Source organism: Thunnus thynnus, chromosome 2, assembly GCF_963924715.1.
Source record: "Thunnus thynnus chromosome 2, fThuThy2.1, whole genome shotgun sequence".
In the NCBI taxonomy this organism is placed as follows: domain Eukaryota; kingdom Metazoa; phylum Chordata; class Actinopteri; order Scombriformes; family Scombridae; genus Thunnus; species Thunnus thynnus.
The window spans coordinates 36757293-36775312 of NC_089518.1; the positions used below are offsets into that span (position 1 = coordinate 36757293).

The 18020-nt window shown below is 38.9% G+C and overlaps 1 protein-coding gene across 1 annotated transcript; it reads left to right on the forward strand.

Annotated features, from left to right (window-relative positions):
• Nucleotides 1-257: 257 nt before the first annotated feature.
• p2rx7 (purinergic receptor P2X, ligand-gated ion channel, 7) lies at nt 258-17515 on the forward strand. Its single transcript, XM_067572806.1, has 13 exons — nt 258-443; nt 2851-2998; nt 3094-3165; nt 4015-4087; nt 5605-5701; nt 6158-6238; nt 6578-6713; nt 8031-8167; nt 9465-9555; nt 10884-10949; nt 13909-14013; nt 14181-14288; nt 14608-17515. Exons 1-13 carry the CDS (start codon nt 325-327, stop codon nt 15112-15114), a joined length of 1740 nt encoding a protein of 579 aa, XP_067428907.1. The 5' UTR covers nt 258-324; the 3' UTR covers nt 15115-17515.
• The last annotated feature ends 505 nt before the right edge of the window (nt 17516-18020 follow it).

Here is an 18020-nt window from a genome sequence, read left to right on the forward strand (position 1 = left end):
CTGAAATGTTGTAGAGTGGATGTATGAAGTAGTATAAAATAGAAATACTCGAGTAAAGGATCCTCACAGGATATAATAAATCATTCCTTTGGTTTAAATAATGATTTCATAATTTAACTGTGTGGGTGTTGCAGCTGCTGTGATGATGATGATGATGATGATGATGACTGTGAGAGCAGCTGCGGGACGCTGGACATGTGACTCTCCACACAGGAAGTCAAGAAGAGTCAAGAAATGAGTCAGAGATTCCTCCTCCTCTTCCCAAAAAAACACCCCCCCACCCCCCCCGACACAACAGAAACCCGGCCTGACTCCTGCAGCACCATGCCGTGCAGGCTGCTCGGCCTCTGCAAGTATGAAACTAACAAGCTGGTCCGGATCCAGAGCGTCCGGCTCGGCTCTCTGAAGTGGATTCTGAACGGAACCATTCTGCTGGTTATCTGGTGAGTGGATGTGTGTGGGGGGGGGACAGCGGAGATATTTCAGCCCCCGCAGCTGTCTGCAGGCTCCGGGAGCGGCTGACTGCACCCGGCTGCTGTTTCTATTGCAATGCGTGTTACTGAAGTAGGAGGAAAAAAAACAACAAAAGAACAAAAGAACAAAAGAATATGCACATGTAAAATCTGCACTCACGGATTTGTTATCCGTGAGTGCAGAGAACAATGACAAACAGTCAATAAGAGGAAAATGCGACAGTAAAAATGAATAAAACTCCGGTTATTAGACTCTGAGGTGTTCACTGTCATACTGGAGTGTTGGTTTCTTGAGACTTTTTAATACTGAGTAAGTAAATATAAATACAAATAAAATATCAGTTTACCATGAGTAAGAGCAATAAGAGAAAAAAACCCTACAGTTAAAATTATTAAAATTTAGGACTGTAAATGTATTAAATATCATTTCATTCTCATTTCATCTTCTCAGTATTTGTTTGAGGTTTTTCAGTTCATGACTGAACAACGTCATCTACAGGTGAAGCTGTGAATAAAAAGCCAGATTCAACATGAAGGTTTGTTTTCTGAAGAAAAAAGTAATTTAAGGTCAAACTGAGAGTACAGATGTACACATGGATCTTTTATTTTAGGGGCTTCGTACTAAAGAAGAACTTGCAGGTTGAAACATTTCAATAAAAACTTACTATTTCCATGTGATGCTACTTTCTACATTTCAGAGGGAAATATCGTACTTTCTACTCCACTACATTTATTTGACAGCTTTAGTTACTTTTCAGATGAAGATTTGACACAATGGATAATATAACAAGCTTTTAAAATACAACACATTGTTAAAGATGAAACCAGTGGTTTCTAACCTTTTTGTCTTTTGACGTCTTACAAAAAGCAGTGTGTAGTCGGGGTCACATTTCACATGTCTATGAGTTGTTAACAGCTCCACCAAATAGTGATTTTTCCCTCTAAACTTCTCACATGCTTTCATTTCAATAAATGTTCAAATGATCATTTTGTCCCAGGAGATGACAACAAATGTCTTGTTTTGTCTGACTGACAGTTCAAAGAACATTTCTGCTTAACAACAATATTCCAATGGAGACTTGCAGTGTTTCTATCCATAGTACCCTAAAACTCAAGATAAAACAAATAAAATAAAAATATAGCAGTAAACTAAATATGCTAAACAACTAATTAATGAAACTAAATGAACAACTAGCAAAAGAAAATACAATCGAAATCAGATATCTAGAGTGATCTATCTTTGTATGTTGTATGTTGTGTTCTGTGTGTTTTTTGCTTTGCACTGTTTGTTTGTTGTTGTGCTGTTGTATGTTTTGATTGTGGGGGACTGCAGATGCAAATTAGCTCTGAAGTAACTCCAGTGAATCAATCTTAAAAATACAAATATTAAAGGAGCAGTATGTAAGATTTAGTGGCATCTAGTGGTGAGGTTGCAGATTGCAACCAACTGAATAGTGAGATCTCCGCCTACTGAAGTCTGGGGATTTCTAAATGCACGGTAGCTGCTTGACCGGCAGCAAGAACGGCCGCTAACGAACCAACACCCCTGACATTTTGTCAAGGCCTTACTGGAAGTGATGCTCTCCCTTCATTCTCCTCCGTAGTGAACCGCATGTCACCGCCCCACTATGAACGGCCGCCCTAAAGACTTGATTGGTTCTGCAATGCAGGTTTTTTTCTTACTCTCTAGTTGTTTCCTCTCAGTTTTAACAACAAAACCTGGGAGATTGTCCTCAGTCTTTATGAGCGAAGCATTTAAAGACCTGTGAGTCTAAGGAGAACCTACGGTGGTCACGAAACTTGCGGAAAACGCGAAAGGTCTTCTCTATAGCCAATATTTGGTTTGTTCTGGGCTACTGTAGAAACATGGAGGGCTCCGTGTCTCATTCTAAAGTAATGGAAACACAACGATTCTTATTTTCAGTCGATTATACACTAATTTAAACATACTTATGAATATTATATTCCATTTCTGTCAAGTCTTCTCCACTACATCAGTGGTTCTCAAACTTTTTCACATCAAGGACCCAAAACTGACACAAATTAGACTGATAAGATTTTTGCTTTTACATGTTTTATCACAGAAAGTCAATGAAACCCATGACCAAAGTAGTCAAACATTCTGTCATTGTGTTACTTGTAGATGGAATTATAGTGAAAATAAATTATTCCCCTTTTTGTTGAGGGTCCTCAGAGCCCAGTTTGAGGACCACTGAGCTAGATGCCACTAAATTCTCCAAACGGCACCTTTTAATAATTATTAATGAAACAAAAAACAAATTAAATAGCTTCTACACTGTTTTTTTTATGCATCATTCTCAGTTTTGTTTTTATTCTGCTTCACATGAAGTTTATTTGTGTTGTTTTTATTTTGCAGCATCATGCTGTTGTGGAACAAGGAGTACCAGCAGTTCGACCTGGTGGTGAGTTCTGTCACCACCAAAGTGAAAGGTGTGGCCCGGATGCACCTGCCCGGGGTCGGGGACGTGGTCTGGGATGGGGTGGACTACAGCGGACCCGCACAGGTGGGAGCTGGAATCTAAAGCTGCTTTTATGTTTGCTTGTATGTCAAAGGGGAAAACTTTAAAAAGACTTTTTTTCATCATCTTTTTCATTTTAGGACAAAAACTCTTTCTTTGTGGTGACCAATGTCATTGTGACAAAGAATCAGAAGCAAGGAAACTGTCCAGAGGTGCTCTTTTATTCTTATTATCATCATTATTACTATTCATCTCATTTTAAATAGTTAAAATACTTTAATGTTAACAAGATCAACCAGGGCCTCGTTTCCTGATAATGATCAAGCTTAGAAGTTAAAGGACGAGTTCACATTTTTTCAAGTCTGTCTTAAATCAACAGTCAGGAGCCCAAATGAACATTGAAACATGTTTTTCTTGCTGTAATCATTCCTCCTGTTCATACTGACCATTAGAAGATCCCTTCATAATGACCTTACAATGTAAATGATGGAGGACAAAATCCACAGTCCTCCTTCTGTGCAAAAATGTATTTAAAAGTTTATCTGAAGCTAATATGAAGCTTCAGCGTCCAAATGAGTCAAATCAAGTAGATATCTTTCAACGTTACAGTCTTTTAGTGCCAAAGTTCCTCTTTTTGTTTCTATACTACTACCACCGAAAGAGGGAATTTGATGCTAAAAAGACTGTAAATGTGTCAGATATCCACTTGATATGACTAACTCAGACTGTTGAAGCTGAATATAAGCTTCACATCAACTTTTAAATGACTGTGTGGACAAACTGTGGATTTTGGCCTCCATCACTTACATTGAAAGCACATTTGAAGGATCTTTTAATATCCAGTATGAACAGGAGGAATGATTACAGTGAGGAAAACCTCTTTCACTGTTCATATGGACACCTGACAGACTTGAAAAATTGTGCACCTTAAGATGCTCTCAGCCTCTTACGAGTGTTTCGGATTCATGAGGCTTTGATCTGTAACAGCTGATCGTGCTGCTAATGGTTCAGATGAAAAGTTAGCAAAACTTTCTTATTTTGCAGCAGTGTTTATATTCCAGGTTCCCCTTAAAGGCAGACTGTGTCGGACTGACAAGGACTGTAAGAAAGGAGACTGGGACCAGCTCAGCCATGGTACAATAACTTTTATTTATTTTTATAAAGTGCGGGGAGAATTTTATGGCTTTATTAGGTATCGACAGTAGAGAGGCGCCAAGAATCGAGGGCAGAGAGACGAGAAACAACACAAAAGAAAGAACTACTGTTGGAGTTGAACTGCAGATGGAAAAGGACAATTGTCAGTTTCTGAAGTTTAGAGGCCCTGAAAACACTTTTAAAAAAAAAAAAAAATCAGCTTCTTACTTTGAGCAATGTTGTACAACTGCAACTCAAAATTTTCTGAAAAAGTTACAAAAATTTTGGTTACTTAATCATGTGGAAATACTAGATTTGAAACCAGGTTTTGAGGGGCTTTAAAGGACTTCATTACCCAGAAATTCTGACAAGTGATGTCATCAAACCAAATTTGTTTTCTGGCTTTGTGTCTGGTGGCATCACTGGTGAGTTTTTCTGCATGGAGCCATTTCCTGCTGCTAAAGGAAATGTCTTTAAAGATGCAGTGTGTAGAATTTAGTGGCGTCTAACAGAACGGACTTGGCAGAAATGTAATATAATATTCATAAGTATGTTTTCATTAGTGTATAATCACCTGGAAATAAGAGTTGTTATGTTTTCATTACCTTTAGGATGAGCCCTTTATATCTAAAAAGGGGGCAGGTCCTCTTCCACAGCGCCCACCATGTTGCACAGCCATGTTGCACAGCCATGTTGCACAGCCATGTTGCACAGCCATGTTGCACTGCCATGTTGCACCGCCATGTTGCACCGCCATGTTGCACCGCCATGTTGCACTGCCGTTTTGCACCGCCATGTTGCACTGCCATGTTGCACTGCCGTTTTGCACCACCATGTTGCACTGCCGTTTTGCACCACCATGTCGCACTGCCGTTTTGCACCACCATGTCGCACTGCCATGTTGCACTGCCGTTTTGCACCACCATGTTGCACTGCCATGTTGCACTGCCGTTTTGCACCACCATGTTGCACTGCCGTTTTGCACCACCATGTTGCACTGCCGAATCTCTACAGTTGCTCAAAATGGACAAACCAAACACTGGCTCCAGAGAGGGTCTTTTGCATTTGTTGCGAGTTTAGCGGCCACCGTAGCTTCTCCTACACACTTAGAAGGGCGGGGGGGGGGGGTATTCAGTTGGTTGCAATCTGCCACCTCACCACTAGATGACACTAAATCCTACACACTGGTCCTTTAAGTTTAGATTTTTCATTTTCTGTGAACAAAATATTTCCCACCAACATGAGAACAAAGACTGAATAATTTAATTAGAAAAACTGGGTGAAACTACAGCATCTCTGGTCGTGAGGATGAGACAGGACAGACATTAAGCTGCCTGTTTTGGCTTCTGTTTGGTTGCCATTTGACACCACGAGAAGCAGAGGAATTTCTCATTGATGTGTTGCAGTTTTAGCCTCACCCAGCTTTAGTTCTCAGCTCTCTGCTTAATTAAAGATTTGGATTACAGATCAACAGACAGTCAGTAGAGTCTAAAGGACTGTTTGTTTTCCTTCTGCAGGGATTCAGACGGGATCATGTGTGAAGTTTGATGTGTTAAAGAAAACCTGCGAGGTTTCTGCATGGTGTCCCGTCGAAACCAAGACAAACCCTCCGAGGTTTGTTGTCAGATCAGGATTTTGTCGTGTAGGCGTCTGGTTCAGGACTTTAAACTCTTACATGTTGAGTCATCATGCATCATGCTTTTATCCTATGTTAACATGCTGACATGCAAAATGTTACAGAAAGTATTCAGACAGTTACACATTTTTTTGTAGTTGATACAACATGAAAGTGCCAAGTCTACTACAACTATATCTCCTACGTAATTTAAAAAGATAACTTTCTATATTGATGTTAACCTGCTCAGCTGAGACTTCTTACTTTAGTGTAGGATCCATCATTTTATTTCAAACTGAATGTGCTGAAACAGAGAGTCTGAAGAACAAAACATGTGTAACTGGACTCTACTGTTACCATGTTAAATGTATGCATGCTAACATGCTAACATGCCGGAAGTTACATAGCAAACATTGTGCTAACATGCTGAGTGTTTTGAACTGTCCATGCTGCAGACCTGCTCTGCTGGCAGCAGCTGAGAACTTCACCGTCCTCATCAAAAACAACATCAGATTTCCAGCTTTCAACTACATCCGGTGAGATTTCTGCTTCTGATTAAAATGTTTCACACAGTTTTCTGACTTCATGCAGAAGGAGGGACAGTTTTGAAAACTTTTAATTGTTGGCATTTCGAAAGAGTTTTGCTTTATTTGCTTTTTTTTTTTTTCCAAACAACTGCTTTATATTTTACATTGATGGAATGAGGAAGTTGTTTCTACCTGTGCTACAGTTCACATTGCAGTGTCTTCATCTCTCTGTGGAAATAAGTGAAATATTTTGCATGAATGACATGAATATTTTCCTGCAAGATTTTATTTTTGTCAAAGTAGAAAAGCGTCTCCACCCGACACATCGGAGTCTCTCGTGTCTTCCAGGAGGAACATCCTCCCGGAGATGAACGGCGCCTACCTGAAGAGCTGTAAGAGGGAAAACGACTCCCTGTGTCCGATCTTCAAACTGGGAGACATTGTACGAGAGGCCGGAGAAAAGTTCTCTGAAATGGCGATAGAGGTGGGGGTACACGTCTGACTGTTTCTTATGAGTTAAAACATTTTACAGACTAACTTTATTGCTGATATCTTAACAGAAATGAGTCCAATAGGCTGTTGTCTAAAAAAAGAACATATTTATACAGTAAATTCTGCTTCAGCTGATTTCTGGCAATGACGAACTTTGCCAACAGGATGTTGTTCATGTACCTACTTCCATCTACTCTCAGTTTCTTGGGTTTCTCTTCCTCTCTCCTCTTCAGACGGCCCAGTTGTGGTAAAATTTGTGAGTCATTTGTCCTCAGTGAGGGATCAGCTAAAGTTGAAATGAAACAGTCAAAAAAAAAAAAAGGAAGTGTTGCCACAACAAACTGTCTTCAGTCTGAGCAGCAGTGTCACTTTAACATGAGCTGTTTTTATTCTCTAGAAGTTCTCCGATCACCATTTTTGGTACAAAAAATAACTTAGTTGATGTTTCTTCAATGTAAAAAATGTTTCTTATCGCATCAAACTCGAGTCTTTAACCCTTCGCACCTGTGAACTTTGTTTGAACCCCCTCAAATGTGGAACATGCTCTTATCAAACTCATTTATGAAGTGTAAGTAAGGAGGAAGGCTACTCCTAGAAGAGAGCGTGATGTCGCTGTTTTATGACATTCAGAGCCACAAAGTAGAAACTCTGGTGACGTATAGTGCTCTTACATAGATGTATACACATCATTCAGCCTTCATAGACTGGAGACAAAGCTACTCACATGGGTTAAAAAAATAAATGTCAAGTTAGTCAGTTCAAATAGAAGGAAGGCTTAGTTTGACTCAGCTGTTGTCACGTCTTACTGGCACTTTTTCTGTTTTTTGGACTCTTTGTGTTTTTGTTCTTTTGACTTTCTTGGTTTTTGTCCTTCTGATGCCCTCAGACTTTTTCTGTTTTTAGTTGGACTTTTTGAGGGTTAGGGTTTCATTTGTGTTGCATTTGTTTCCTGGTTTTGGTTTTCTCTGTTCCCTTGTGTGTTCCTCCTGTGTTTTTTTGTGTCACCTGTTTGTTTACTTTAGTTCTCATTTTATTTTGTAATATTTCCTCCTTGTGTCTGGTCACTCTACAGGAAATTGGAGTTCTCTTAAATACTGGCTGAGATAGAAGTGATATCCTCAGTTTAAAAAGTTTATAAAGTGGTTTTACTCCCAGTCCTGAGAGGAGGAGCAAAAATGCATCACTCTGAGAATTTTTGGCCAGTTAAGAGTGATTTCCTACTGTTGAGAAGCTTGATAAATACAGGCCTTGATGTAAAAAGGCCTCATCTGAGGTTTTGTGTTGAATCTAATTCCACTGTTGACCACAGGGGGGCGTCATCGGCATCCAGATCAAATGGGACTGCAACCTGGACCGGCTCATGAGGCGCTGCCTGCCCAGATACTCCTTCAGACGTCTGGACGAGAAAGAGAGCAACAGGACCCTCTACCCCGGCCTCAACTTCAGGTGAGGGGGAGGGTCACTGGGGTCAAAGGTCAAGTTCTTTATGTTCATATACTGTTTGAACGTTTCTGCTCACTGGAAAGTCGTGATTATCATGTGTCATGGGCTTGGGTATTTTCTGTCAATATCTTGCATTTTTATTTTTGCAGAATTGACATAAAAACAATAAAATCCTCAGTTATCCCTCAAAGTTTATTTTTGTCACGTTGGAAAACATCTTTAGACGATCAAGACTGAATGCAAATCTGTCTTACAGCCTCTGAAATAAATTAAATAAATAATCACAACATGTTTTTAGTGTAGCTGTGGAGGACACTGACTGGCTGGAAGGTCATATATAATTAAGACTCATCACTAATAATAACTTTCATTTATAAAACACGTTTCAAAGTGAAGTTACAATGTGCTTTGTGATAAAAATAAGAGGTAAAGAGCAAATAAACAATCAAAACAATCCAATAATCCAAAACACAAAGGTAAAGATAAAATAATCAAGAACAGTTACACAAATTCCCATCAGTTAAGAAAAAGCCAGAATATAAAAATTAGTTTTTAGAACAGATTTAAAAGAGGTTCCATTTACCGTTCACCCTCAGTGACACGGTGAGAGTTAGGAACCGTTAATAGGGTCCTGCTAGAGGATCTCAAGCAGCGATCAGGCTCATATGGAGTGAGTTGGTCACAGATAACAAAGCAAGGCTGTAAAAATGAGCAGTAAAATCTTTAAAATCAATTCTAAAAGAACTCGGAAGCAACCAGTGAGAGGCAGCAAGCGTCAGTGTGATGTGATCGCTTCTCTTAAAACTTGTTAAAAGCCTGGCAGCAGCATGTTTCGCCTGCATACACCCACATATATCCATATACACATATACACATAGACCCAAATGAAGTGCGTTGCAGTAGTCAAGTCTAACGAGAGGATTGACCTAATTGTGGTTGAACGTCTCAGTTGGACAAAGCAGGATTGCACCACGTTAGTCATCTGAGCATCAAAAGACAACCGTGAATCATAAAATACACCTGAGTTATTGTTACATGAGGCAACAAACTGGACAAGAGATGGTTATCTGCAGAAATGACTTGCCTCAAGTGGCCATGTGAGGAACTGCAGTTTTAGGTACTTCAGCATTGGCTTCATTTCTCAGATCCAGAGGTTGCTGCTTGGTGACAGCGAAAAGAGTCAAATACACTTTATGAATACATTTCTGTAAAATGAAGCAGGCTGACTGAAGTTAACTGTCACATCTTGTTGTGTTAAAGACTCTCAGTATTCAGTGTTTATCATATCTACTGGTTTCAGGTACGCAAAGTACAACATGGTGAACGGAGTGGAGGAGCGAACGCTGTACAAAGCATTCGGGATCAGGTTTGATGTCATGGTGTTCGGACATGTGGGTTCATTTTTTTTTTCTCTCTTTTTATTTTTATAAATGATGTCAGAGATTCTGCAGTTTTCATTTGTTTGCTTGTCTTTTCCTGTTTTTTGTTGTTTCATCATCACTTAAAGAGAGAGAGAGAGACTAGACACACTAGATTTTGTTTGACCTGAAGGAAAAACAAAATAAAAATCTTGTCCAAAAAAAAGTAGAAAAACTAAAACAGCTAAGAGACAGTAGAGAATTATGAGGAGAAACCGCACCACACACATTGATTATAATGTGAAACAGGGCTGCAACTAATGATTATTTTTATTAACGATTTAATCTGGTGATTATTTTTTTCAATTAATCGATTAATCATTTGGTGATGAATGGTGGAAAACACTTATCAGAACATCTTATTTGTCCTCATTTTAGATCAACAAATCATCCAAAACACCCAAATATTAAAGTTATGGTAGTATAAGGTCCAGGTATTATCGGATAATTCGTAATTCATTTGTAATTCAAAAAACGGTAAATCTGTTGTTTGTTTCAAAACAAAAAAACAAAATGTTTTTGGTGTCAGAATCAAATAACGAAAAACCAATCAAACCCGTCCCGTTTTTGATTTTTGCTGATTGGTTTTATTGTTATTCCTTTTTGGATTGAGTATCGAACACGTCTGCGGACATCAAGCCGATTCGTTTTTGCGTTTGAAACAAAAAATAACGAATTATCCGATGATACTCGGACCGTATAAGAAGTATAATTGAAAGCTTTGAACCATCAAATCTTTGGCATTTTTGCTCGGAAACTTTACTTCAACTATTATTCTGTTGATTCAATTATTCAAAATAGTTGCCGATTAATTTTCTGTAGATTGACAAATCGATTAATTGACTAATGGTTGCAGCTCTAATGCAGAAGATAAGATCTCCTGAATTAAATTTACTTTTACGTTTGTGTTCCTTTTTTTTTTTATTTGAATCCTGTCCTCAGTCTTATTACATAAAGTCACATAAAATCACATAAATAATCACGACAAAATGTTAAATTTAATCTTAAAATTTAAACCAATTAAGGCTTCTATTGCAGGCCCTTGTGATATGACTTAGTGTCTGACTTTATGTGTGTATTTCTTGTTGTGACTGAGAGGAAACTGTCCAACATGCCATATCTGATGAATAAAATAATGTTACAGGTCACTGATGCTGAACATTCTGTATCATTAACTTTATTTGTCAATGTCCTCTTTGCCTCCAGAAACTCATAAACTCTCTAAAGTTTCTGACTCTGGAGAAGAAAGTGGGGGAAAAAATGGAAAAACAAACAAGTGGCAGTTTGTTCTGTTTTTGCAGGCGGGGAAGTTCAGCTTCATTCAGCTCATCATCTACATCGGATCAACGCTGTCATACTACGCTCTGGTCAGAGAACACACACACACACAGTGGGAGCTGCAGTCACACAAGTGTCCATTCATGCATTTGTCCTCCATTAGTTCTGAACACAGCAGGAGTCACTGTTGAAGTCCAGACTTGGACTCTGAATTTGGACGAAATGAATGATTTTCTCTACTGGCCGACGACAAAGAGCTGAATAAACTCAGTCAGAAAGATGAAAGCTGCAGGAGGCAAGATGTTTGAGTAAAAACTCAGCTGTGCTATAGAAGGAAATCACAGACTTTAGCTCGTCCAGTTTAATAATTTTAGCGGAAACCACATAAAACATGGACAATGCATCTGTCACATATGTTTATCGTTGCATCCCAGATCCAGAACTACACACTAATTCTGAGCAGACAGCTTGCAGACTAAATAGGTCGAGTGTGCTTTGGTTGGATACGTCCTGTCACAAAATGCAATGAGCAGCTGCTGGAATCTGATAAAAAAAGAAGAAAAACAGATGAGGAAACAGCTGGAAAAAATCTGCAGAAGACAAAAGCGGTTCGTCTGAAGTCGCAGATGATAACATGTCCTTCGTGGGAGGTTTTGAGTCCTTTCTCTTTTAGTATGAGATGTGTAGGAAGCTTCATTTGTTGTATACTGACTGCAAACACAATACTGTGAATTAGTGTGGGTTATTTGGGACAACAGGTTTTATGCAGTCTGGATTTTTTGTTGTGTTTTTCGCTTACTGTAAGTAAGTAAGTAAGTAAAACTTTATTTATATAGCACCTTTTTTAACACACATTACAAAGTGCTTTACAGTGACATTGGGACACAAAGAAAATAGGACACAAAAACCATGAAAGACACATTCAAGAACACATACAGACATCTCACACATATGAACACAGCAAGCATACAGTCATCACCCAGAGCACACACTTGAATTTATCAAATGTTATGAGAAAGCCTTTTTCAGTCAACAGATTCAGCTGATCTGATGGAAATGGGGAGATTGTTCCAAAGTCTGGGTGGGGGGTTGTGGTTAGGGTTAGGGTTAGGGAGTTAGGGTCAGGGTTAGGGTTGGGGTCAGGGTTAGGTTTAGGGTTAGGGGGTTAGAGTTAGGGTCAGGGTTAGGGTTAGGGTTAGGGTCAGGGTTAGGTATAGGGTTATGGTCAGGGTTAGGGTTGGGGTCAGGGTTAGGGCTAGGGTCAGGGTTAGGGTTAGGTATAGGGTCAGGGTTAGGGTTTAGGTGTTAGGGTTAACAAAAGCACAGTCGCCTTTGGTTTTTAGTTTGGCACGTGGTACGGCCAACAGGTTTTGGTTGGAAGACCTAAGTGACTGCATGATAGTATACAGGCTTAGTAGCTCGGATATATATATGCAGGAGCTAAACCGTGTAAGGCCTTATAAGTGATTAAGAGAATCTTGAAATCAATCCTGAACTTCACTGGCAGCCGATGCAGTGAGGCTAAAACAGGAGTGATGTGGGATCCGTGGCCAGTCCTAGTTAATATCCTGCTGCTGCATTTAGTACAAGATGAAGATCTACTGTAGCCAGAAAATCCAAATTTGGGCAAAAGGTCGGACACTTTCAAAAAATAGAAAATACACAGATGTTATGGCCCCTTCAGACTGTGTGACATCCACTATGGTGAAGGTTTACAGCATGTCACGTTGTTCGAGACACCTGTAATAAAGTCTTAGTCACAATCTGCATCAGACTGTATGACGTCAGTTTGTCAGATTGTGAGATGAATGTGTTGTTAATCTTAACGCTACGATGTAAATAGAAAAAAGTAAATGAAAGTAGAGACTCATCATCCATCTGCAGAAGCCAAACAAATTTCTTCTTTGTTTCACCTCCATCGTTTTGATTTTTGTGTGTCATGAAGGTATTTAAGAGAACGAGTGTGTTTTCCCCTTAAACTTTAGGTACAGTCACATTATGACAATGTGGTCTTCAATTTCTGACACTGACACTTACCTCAACACTTACCTTTTAACCATCAAATGATTTCATTCATACTTCCAGCTCCAGCTTTGTCTCAAACCTATTTGTTCCTTGTGTAATGATAATGAAGAAGGAACCTGCAGTATCTTCATACAATATAAGATTCTCCAGACGTTAAGTATTTTTATTCTAGAGTTGCACGTGTGCTATTTGATGTAACTGGAACTCATATTTGTAGTTTACCTCATGTTTTTACTTCTAAATGATGAGTCATTAATGAATGTTACAAAATCTCAGAGAAGACTTTTATTGCTTTAATCTTTATATAATCTTTTAGGGAAATTAATCTATATAACCCAGACTGGGTAATCTTGTCTGTACATCAAGATATGTTTTGTGGTTGTTTATGGTGTTTATAACTGGTGTCTCTTCTTTTTTTTCCTTTTCTTGTGTGTTTTTTTAAATAGATTTGTTATTTTTTGCCTTACATGTGCCATCCAGTATGGGGAGAAGAGAGGTGGTGAAACTTTAAAGACTGGAGGAGTAAAGAAGAGTTGATGAATGTTTTAATGTACATAAATAGACAATAATATCATATTTGTGTGTTTATTATAGAGCTATCTATGTTCAGTGTTAGAGATGTATGTAGGGGCTGATCATTTACTTTTACAGTATACTGGATCTAACTAAATAAAAACTTGATCGCAGAAAGGCTTCTTTGGTCTCCAAAGCTCCAGAATGATCAGTTGTCAGTGTAGGAGCACCATTTTGGATTGGTGACCAAAGATTTCTCTCATGATTGTCTTTAAAGCTTAATGGAGACCCTGACTGCACTGCAAAAACACCCCAAAAACCTTTGTTTGGACAGAGACGTTTTCCCAGTTAGTGTTTGCTTGGAGCAGCATCTAGTGGTCGTTAGTTGAACTGCATCTTCTGACACTTCAGCACTGTGTGATGACTGTTGATAAAGTGGAGATGAGGTGTGTTGTGATGTGGACGAACTGACTAAACTTCTCGCCTGTTTCTTTTTTTCTTTCTCTCCAGACGACCGTGCTGCTCGACTGGCTGATCGAAACCAGCTGCTACTCTGCAGAAGTCGGACAAAACTACTCGGAGAAGAAAGTGGAGTCGGTCCAAGACAAACAGAAGGTGAAGTCAAAGCCTAAAGATGTTGTGACATCTGTGACGATCTGTGAACCAGTAGCAATATAGAAGACACTATTTTATACACACTTCTATTTTTATACAACTGTTCTTATTAGTATAATCAGCAAGTTTCTGATCATTCTGAGTATCTGTGTGTGTGTGTGTTGCAGTGCATCCTGTGTGTGTCCTATGTTGATGAGAACAACATTCGACTGGTGAAGAGATCACAGAAGAAAAGTTTACAAGACGTCAAGCCGATGTTGGTTCAGCCACGCAAGGTAAACCTGCTGCACAGAAGTTAGATCCTAATAATAATAATAATAATAATAATAATAATAATAACTATATTTATATAGAATCTTTCATACAAGAAATGCAGCTCAAAGTGCTTTACAATAAAAGAAATTACATGCACCTTGTGCTTCACATGAAAAAGACATAAAATGAACATAAAAACATGTCAGAAAAAAACATTAAAGGTATAATATGTAATTATTCCACATTAAAATGGCTTAAAACAACTAGACCTATGTTATATATGTTGTTATATATGTCATTATCATTTTAAATGTTGGATCCATCTTCTCGTCCTGACAGGAGGACGCGGGACACCTGAGAGCCGTGCTCTCTCTGCTACAGCCAGACGACGGCGTGGATCACAACGCTGAGCCTCCTGATGCCCCTAAACCCGCCCCGGACAACAGACCCAGTCGTCCAGCCTGGTGTAAGTGTGACCGCTGCTCTCCGTCGTCTCTCCCTCAGGAGCAGCTGTGCTGCCGGCGGAGCGACGGCGCCTGCATCACCACGTCTCCTCTGTTTGAGCGGCTGGTGTTGCGCCGCTCCCTGCTGGAGGCCGTGCTTTTGTACCGGGACCCTCTGTGTCCGCCGGCTGATCGGGGTCAGACCGCCGACCTGCGTCACTGTGCCTACACACAGTACATCAGCTGGAGGTTTGGGGTCCCACCGGAGGACACCCACCCTGCCGTCCCCAGCTGCTGCGTGTGGAGAATCAGGGAGGAGTATCCGAGCCCGGACGGACAGTATGGCGGCTTCACGCCAGCCAGGACGGCGTCCGTGCAGGCCTGCGCTAACGGAGAGCTGTGAGAGGAGTGTTTCCTCCCTCCGCTCACTGACCTACTAATAGTGTCTTTATGTTAAATCTGCCTTACAAAGCAAAAAAAATGTAATAACTTCACTCAGCTTGGTGTAAAAAGAAAATGAGTCGTTTTTGTCAGCTTGTGTTTGGTTATAAAGGGATGAAAAGGAGGAAGAAAAACCTCATAAGTCAATGAATCACCGCGTTTCCAAAGATCATCTGTCAAGTCGTTTGGCTGCTCAGTAAAAAAATACCTTTGAAGCAATTTTTCTCCGTTTTACTCTCTTTAAGAAGCTTTTTTACCTTTATAGGGAAAACAGCATTTTTAACAGCACTAACATTTCTCCTGCCAGGAATGTGTTTGCATCCGTCATATCATATGGAAAGATGAAGGTTTTTGTTCCGATATGGGATAGATAGGCATCGCTACTTCAAACAAACCGAAATGGGTCATAGCAAAAACCTCCATCTAGACTAGATTTTAAATGATGATGCCAAAGAAATGTAATAAAATGTGCCTATTTTTTATGTTTCTCTGTCAGCTCTGTGTGAAAATGGTGCCAAATGATCACACCTGATCAATACCTGATCACACTTCAGGTATTGGTGAGACGATTAAAGTATGAGCATCCAGGAAGTTTCCAGTTGAATTTGAATGTTTTTCACATTTTTGACACATTTTTCAAGTTGTCAAAAAGTTAAAAACATGTTTGTTTTTGTTTTTTAATGTTAACTTTTGTTTCCTGATAAGATGCGAAGGCATCAGAGGAAAACTGAATCAATTCAACTGCAGGATTAACATGAATGTAGCAACAACAGCAGCTGCACTTTCAGTTCTGAGTTGGACTCAAATGAGAGAGAAGAAGAAGTCAGACAGTTTTACAGACGACACACATAGAGCGTTCTTCTTATTCTTCTCCTGAATCAGATTTTCTTCTGTGAGCTTCATTTGTACAATTGTTCCAATTTTGATTCAACAAACTCTCTAAACTCGCCGTAAATCTCTTATTTCAGCCTGATGAATGTCACCTGTATATGAGGAGGTGAACATTCATGAGATTTGATTAAAATTAACATAATTAAGCCCCTAAAATTGCCACATAAGGCGACTTATTCTACTCCGTTTGTGTGCAAGTTTCATTCACAAATAACAGCAGTAATATTAGTAATCAATTAAAAACATCGTTTGTAGGTAGTTACAGATGAAATGTGTTGTTTGTCATTGATAAATCAGCTCAGAAAAGTTTGGCTTCCTGCTTGAAGTTTTTTGATTTATGAATATAAAATTTAAAATAACAAATAAACGAAGTAGAACTAAAAATTCCTGTTTAATTCAGTGACTCCAAACAAAACAAAGGAATGTAAATTGATGGTCGAGTTCCCAACAAGTACAGTTTATATTAACGTCTGTCGTTTCTGTAAATATTGATTAGTTGGATAAAACTTTTGAATCATTTTTGACTTTGTTGGTCAGAAAAAAAAAAACTTTAGAGGCAAAAACTAATCCTTTTAAACTTTTTCCTCCCATTTCCCATCATGCCCTGTGCACTGTACACTGTTTACTTGTTTCTAATAATGAATAATGGCGACCAGTTTACCCTGTTTAATGGAGTCTGTGTGAAACTGGAGATTATAGCAGGGCACAAAGGCAGCTTCAGAGAGACTGTGCAGCTGCTGTAGCCGAGAGAAGAGAAAACACCACCAATGTTCCAAAATAAATACATCTGTCTCCAGACGAAGATAAGAAGCTTCATTTCTCATATCTGCTCGCGGTGTCGGTGCGATAGCAGCAGAAGGTGGTCGTAGATCATCCGTAATCCCCGCTGTAATTGAATCAACTTACGTTTGTGTTACAATTCACCACAAAATGATGTAAATGTGTTGAAATGTGAGAAAAAAAATCAGACACATGAGGAACTCACGCATTTATTTTCTAATAAAATATACTCAATACGAACAAATCTTTTATTTCCTGATATGTTTTAACTCGTGTTTCTGATTCTCCTGAACTTAAACCTGCTTTACGAGATGTTTTTGGCTGCTTGTTTTCAGCAGAAACACGTGTTAGTGAACGCAACACTGACATTTATCACTTCAATGAATATTTTATGGTTTCTGTGACAATAAACTGAATATCTTTGGAGTTGTAGACAAAACAAGACATCTGAAGTTGTCACATTGGGCTTTGGGAAACAGCGATTGATATTTTATAATATTTTATTGTTTAAACAACTAAATGATTCATCGAGAAAAAAGTCGCAGCCCTAATTTGGTCATAAGAAGACGATAGAAACCAGAAAATATTGACTGTTGAGAATCTGGAACTAAAGCCATCAATCGATGATCAAAATCGACTAATCGTTGCAGCTCTGTTATTTTGTTCAATAAAGTTTATGTTATTAAAACTGATCACTTTTGAAACAGCTGTTTTTAAATACTGCACACTCTCTGATTCAAGTGTGACGTAACGAGGCCTCGTTTAGGGTGACGTGACGTGTCGAAACATCTTGCTGCAACACTTTTGTGTTGAAAGGTCGATACTGTGTCGAGTTGTAACATCACTGCTGAACAATCATTGATGAACAGAAGTATTGACTTTACAATCAGTGGTGGAAAGTAACTAAGTACATTTACTCAAATACTTAAGTACAATTTTAAGGGACTGTTTTTATGCTACTTATGATGCTTTTACTCCACTAACGGTTCAGGGGGAAATATTGTACTTTTTACTACATTTATTTGACAGCTTAGTTACTTTTCAGTCAAAAAATGTACATAAAATAACATAACGATACGCTTATAAATGACACTACATTGTTAACGATTAAACCGGTGGTTCAAAAAAACTTTTGGCTTATTGCGTTTTACAATTTGTGATGTTTCAGATGTGATTTGTTTGCAGTTATTTCCACCA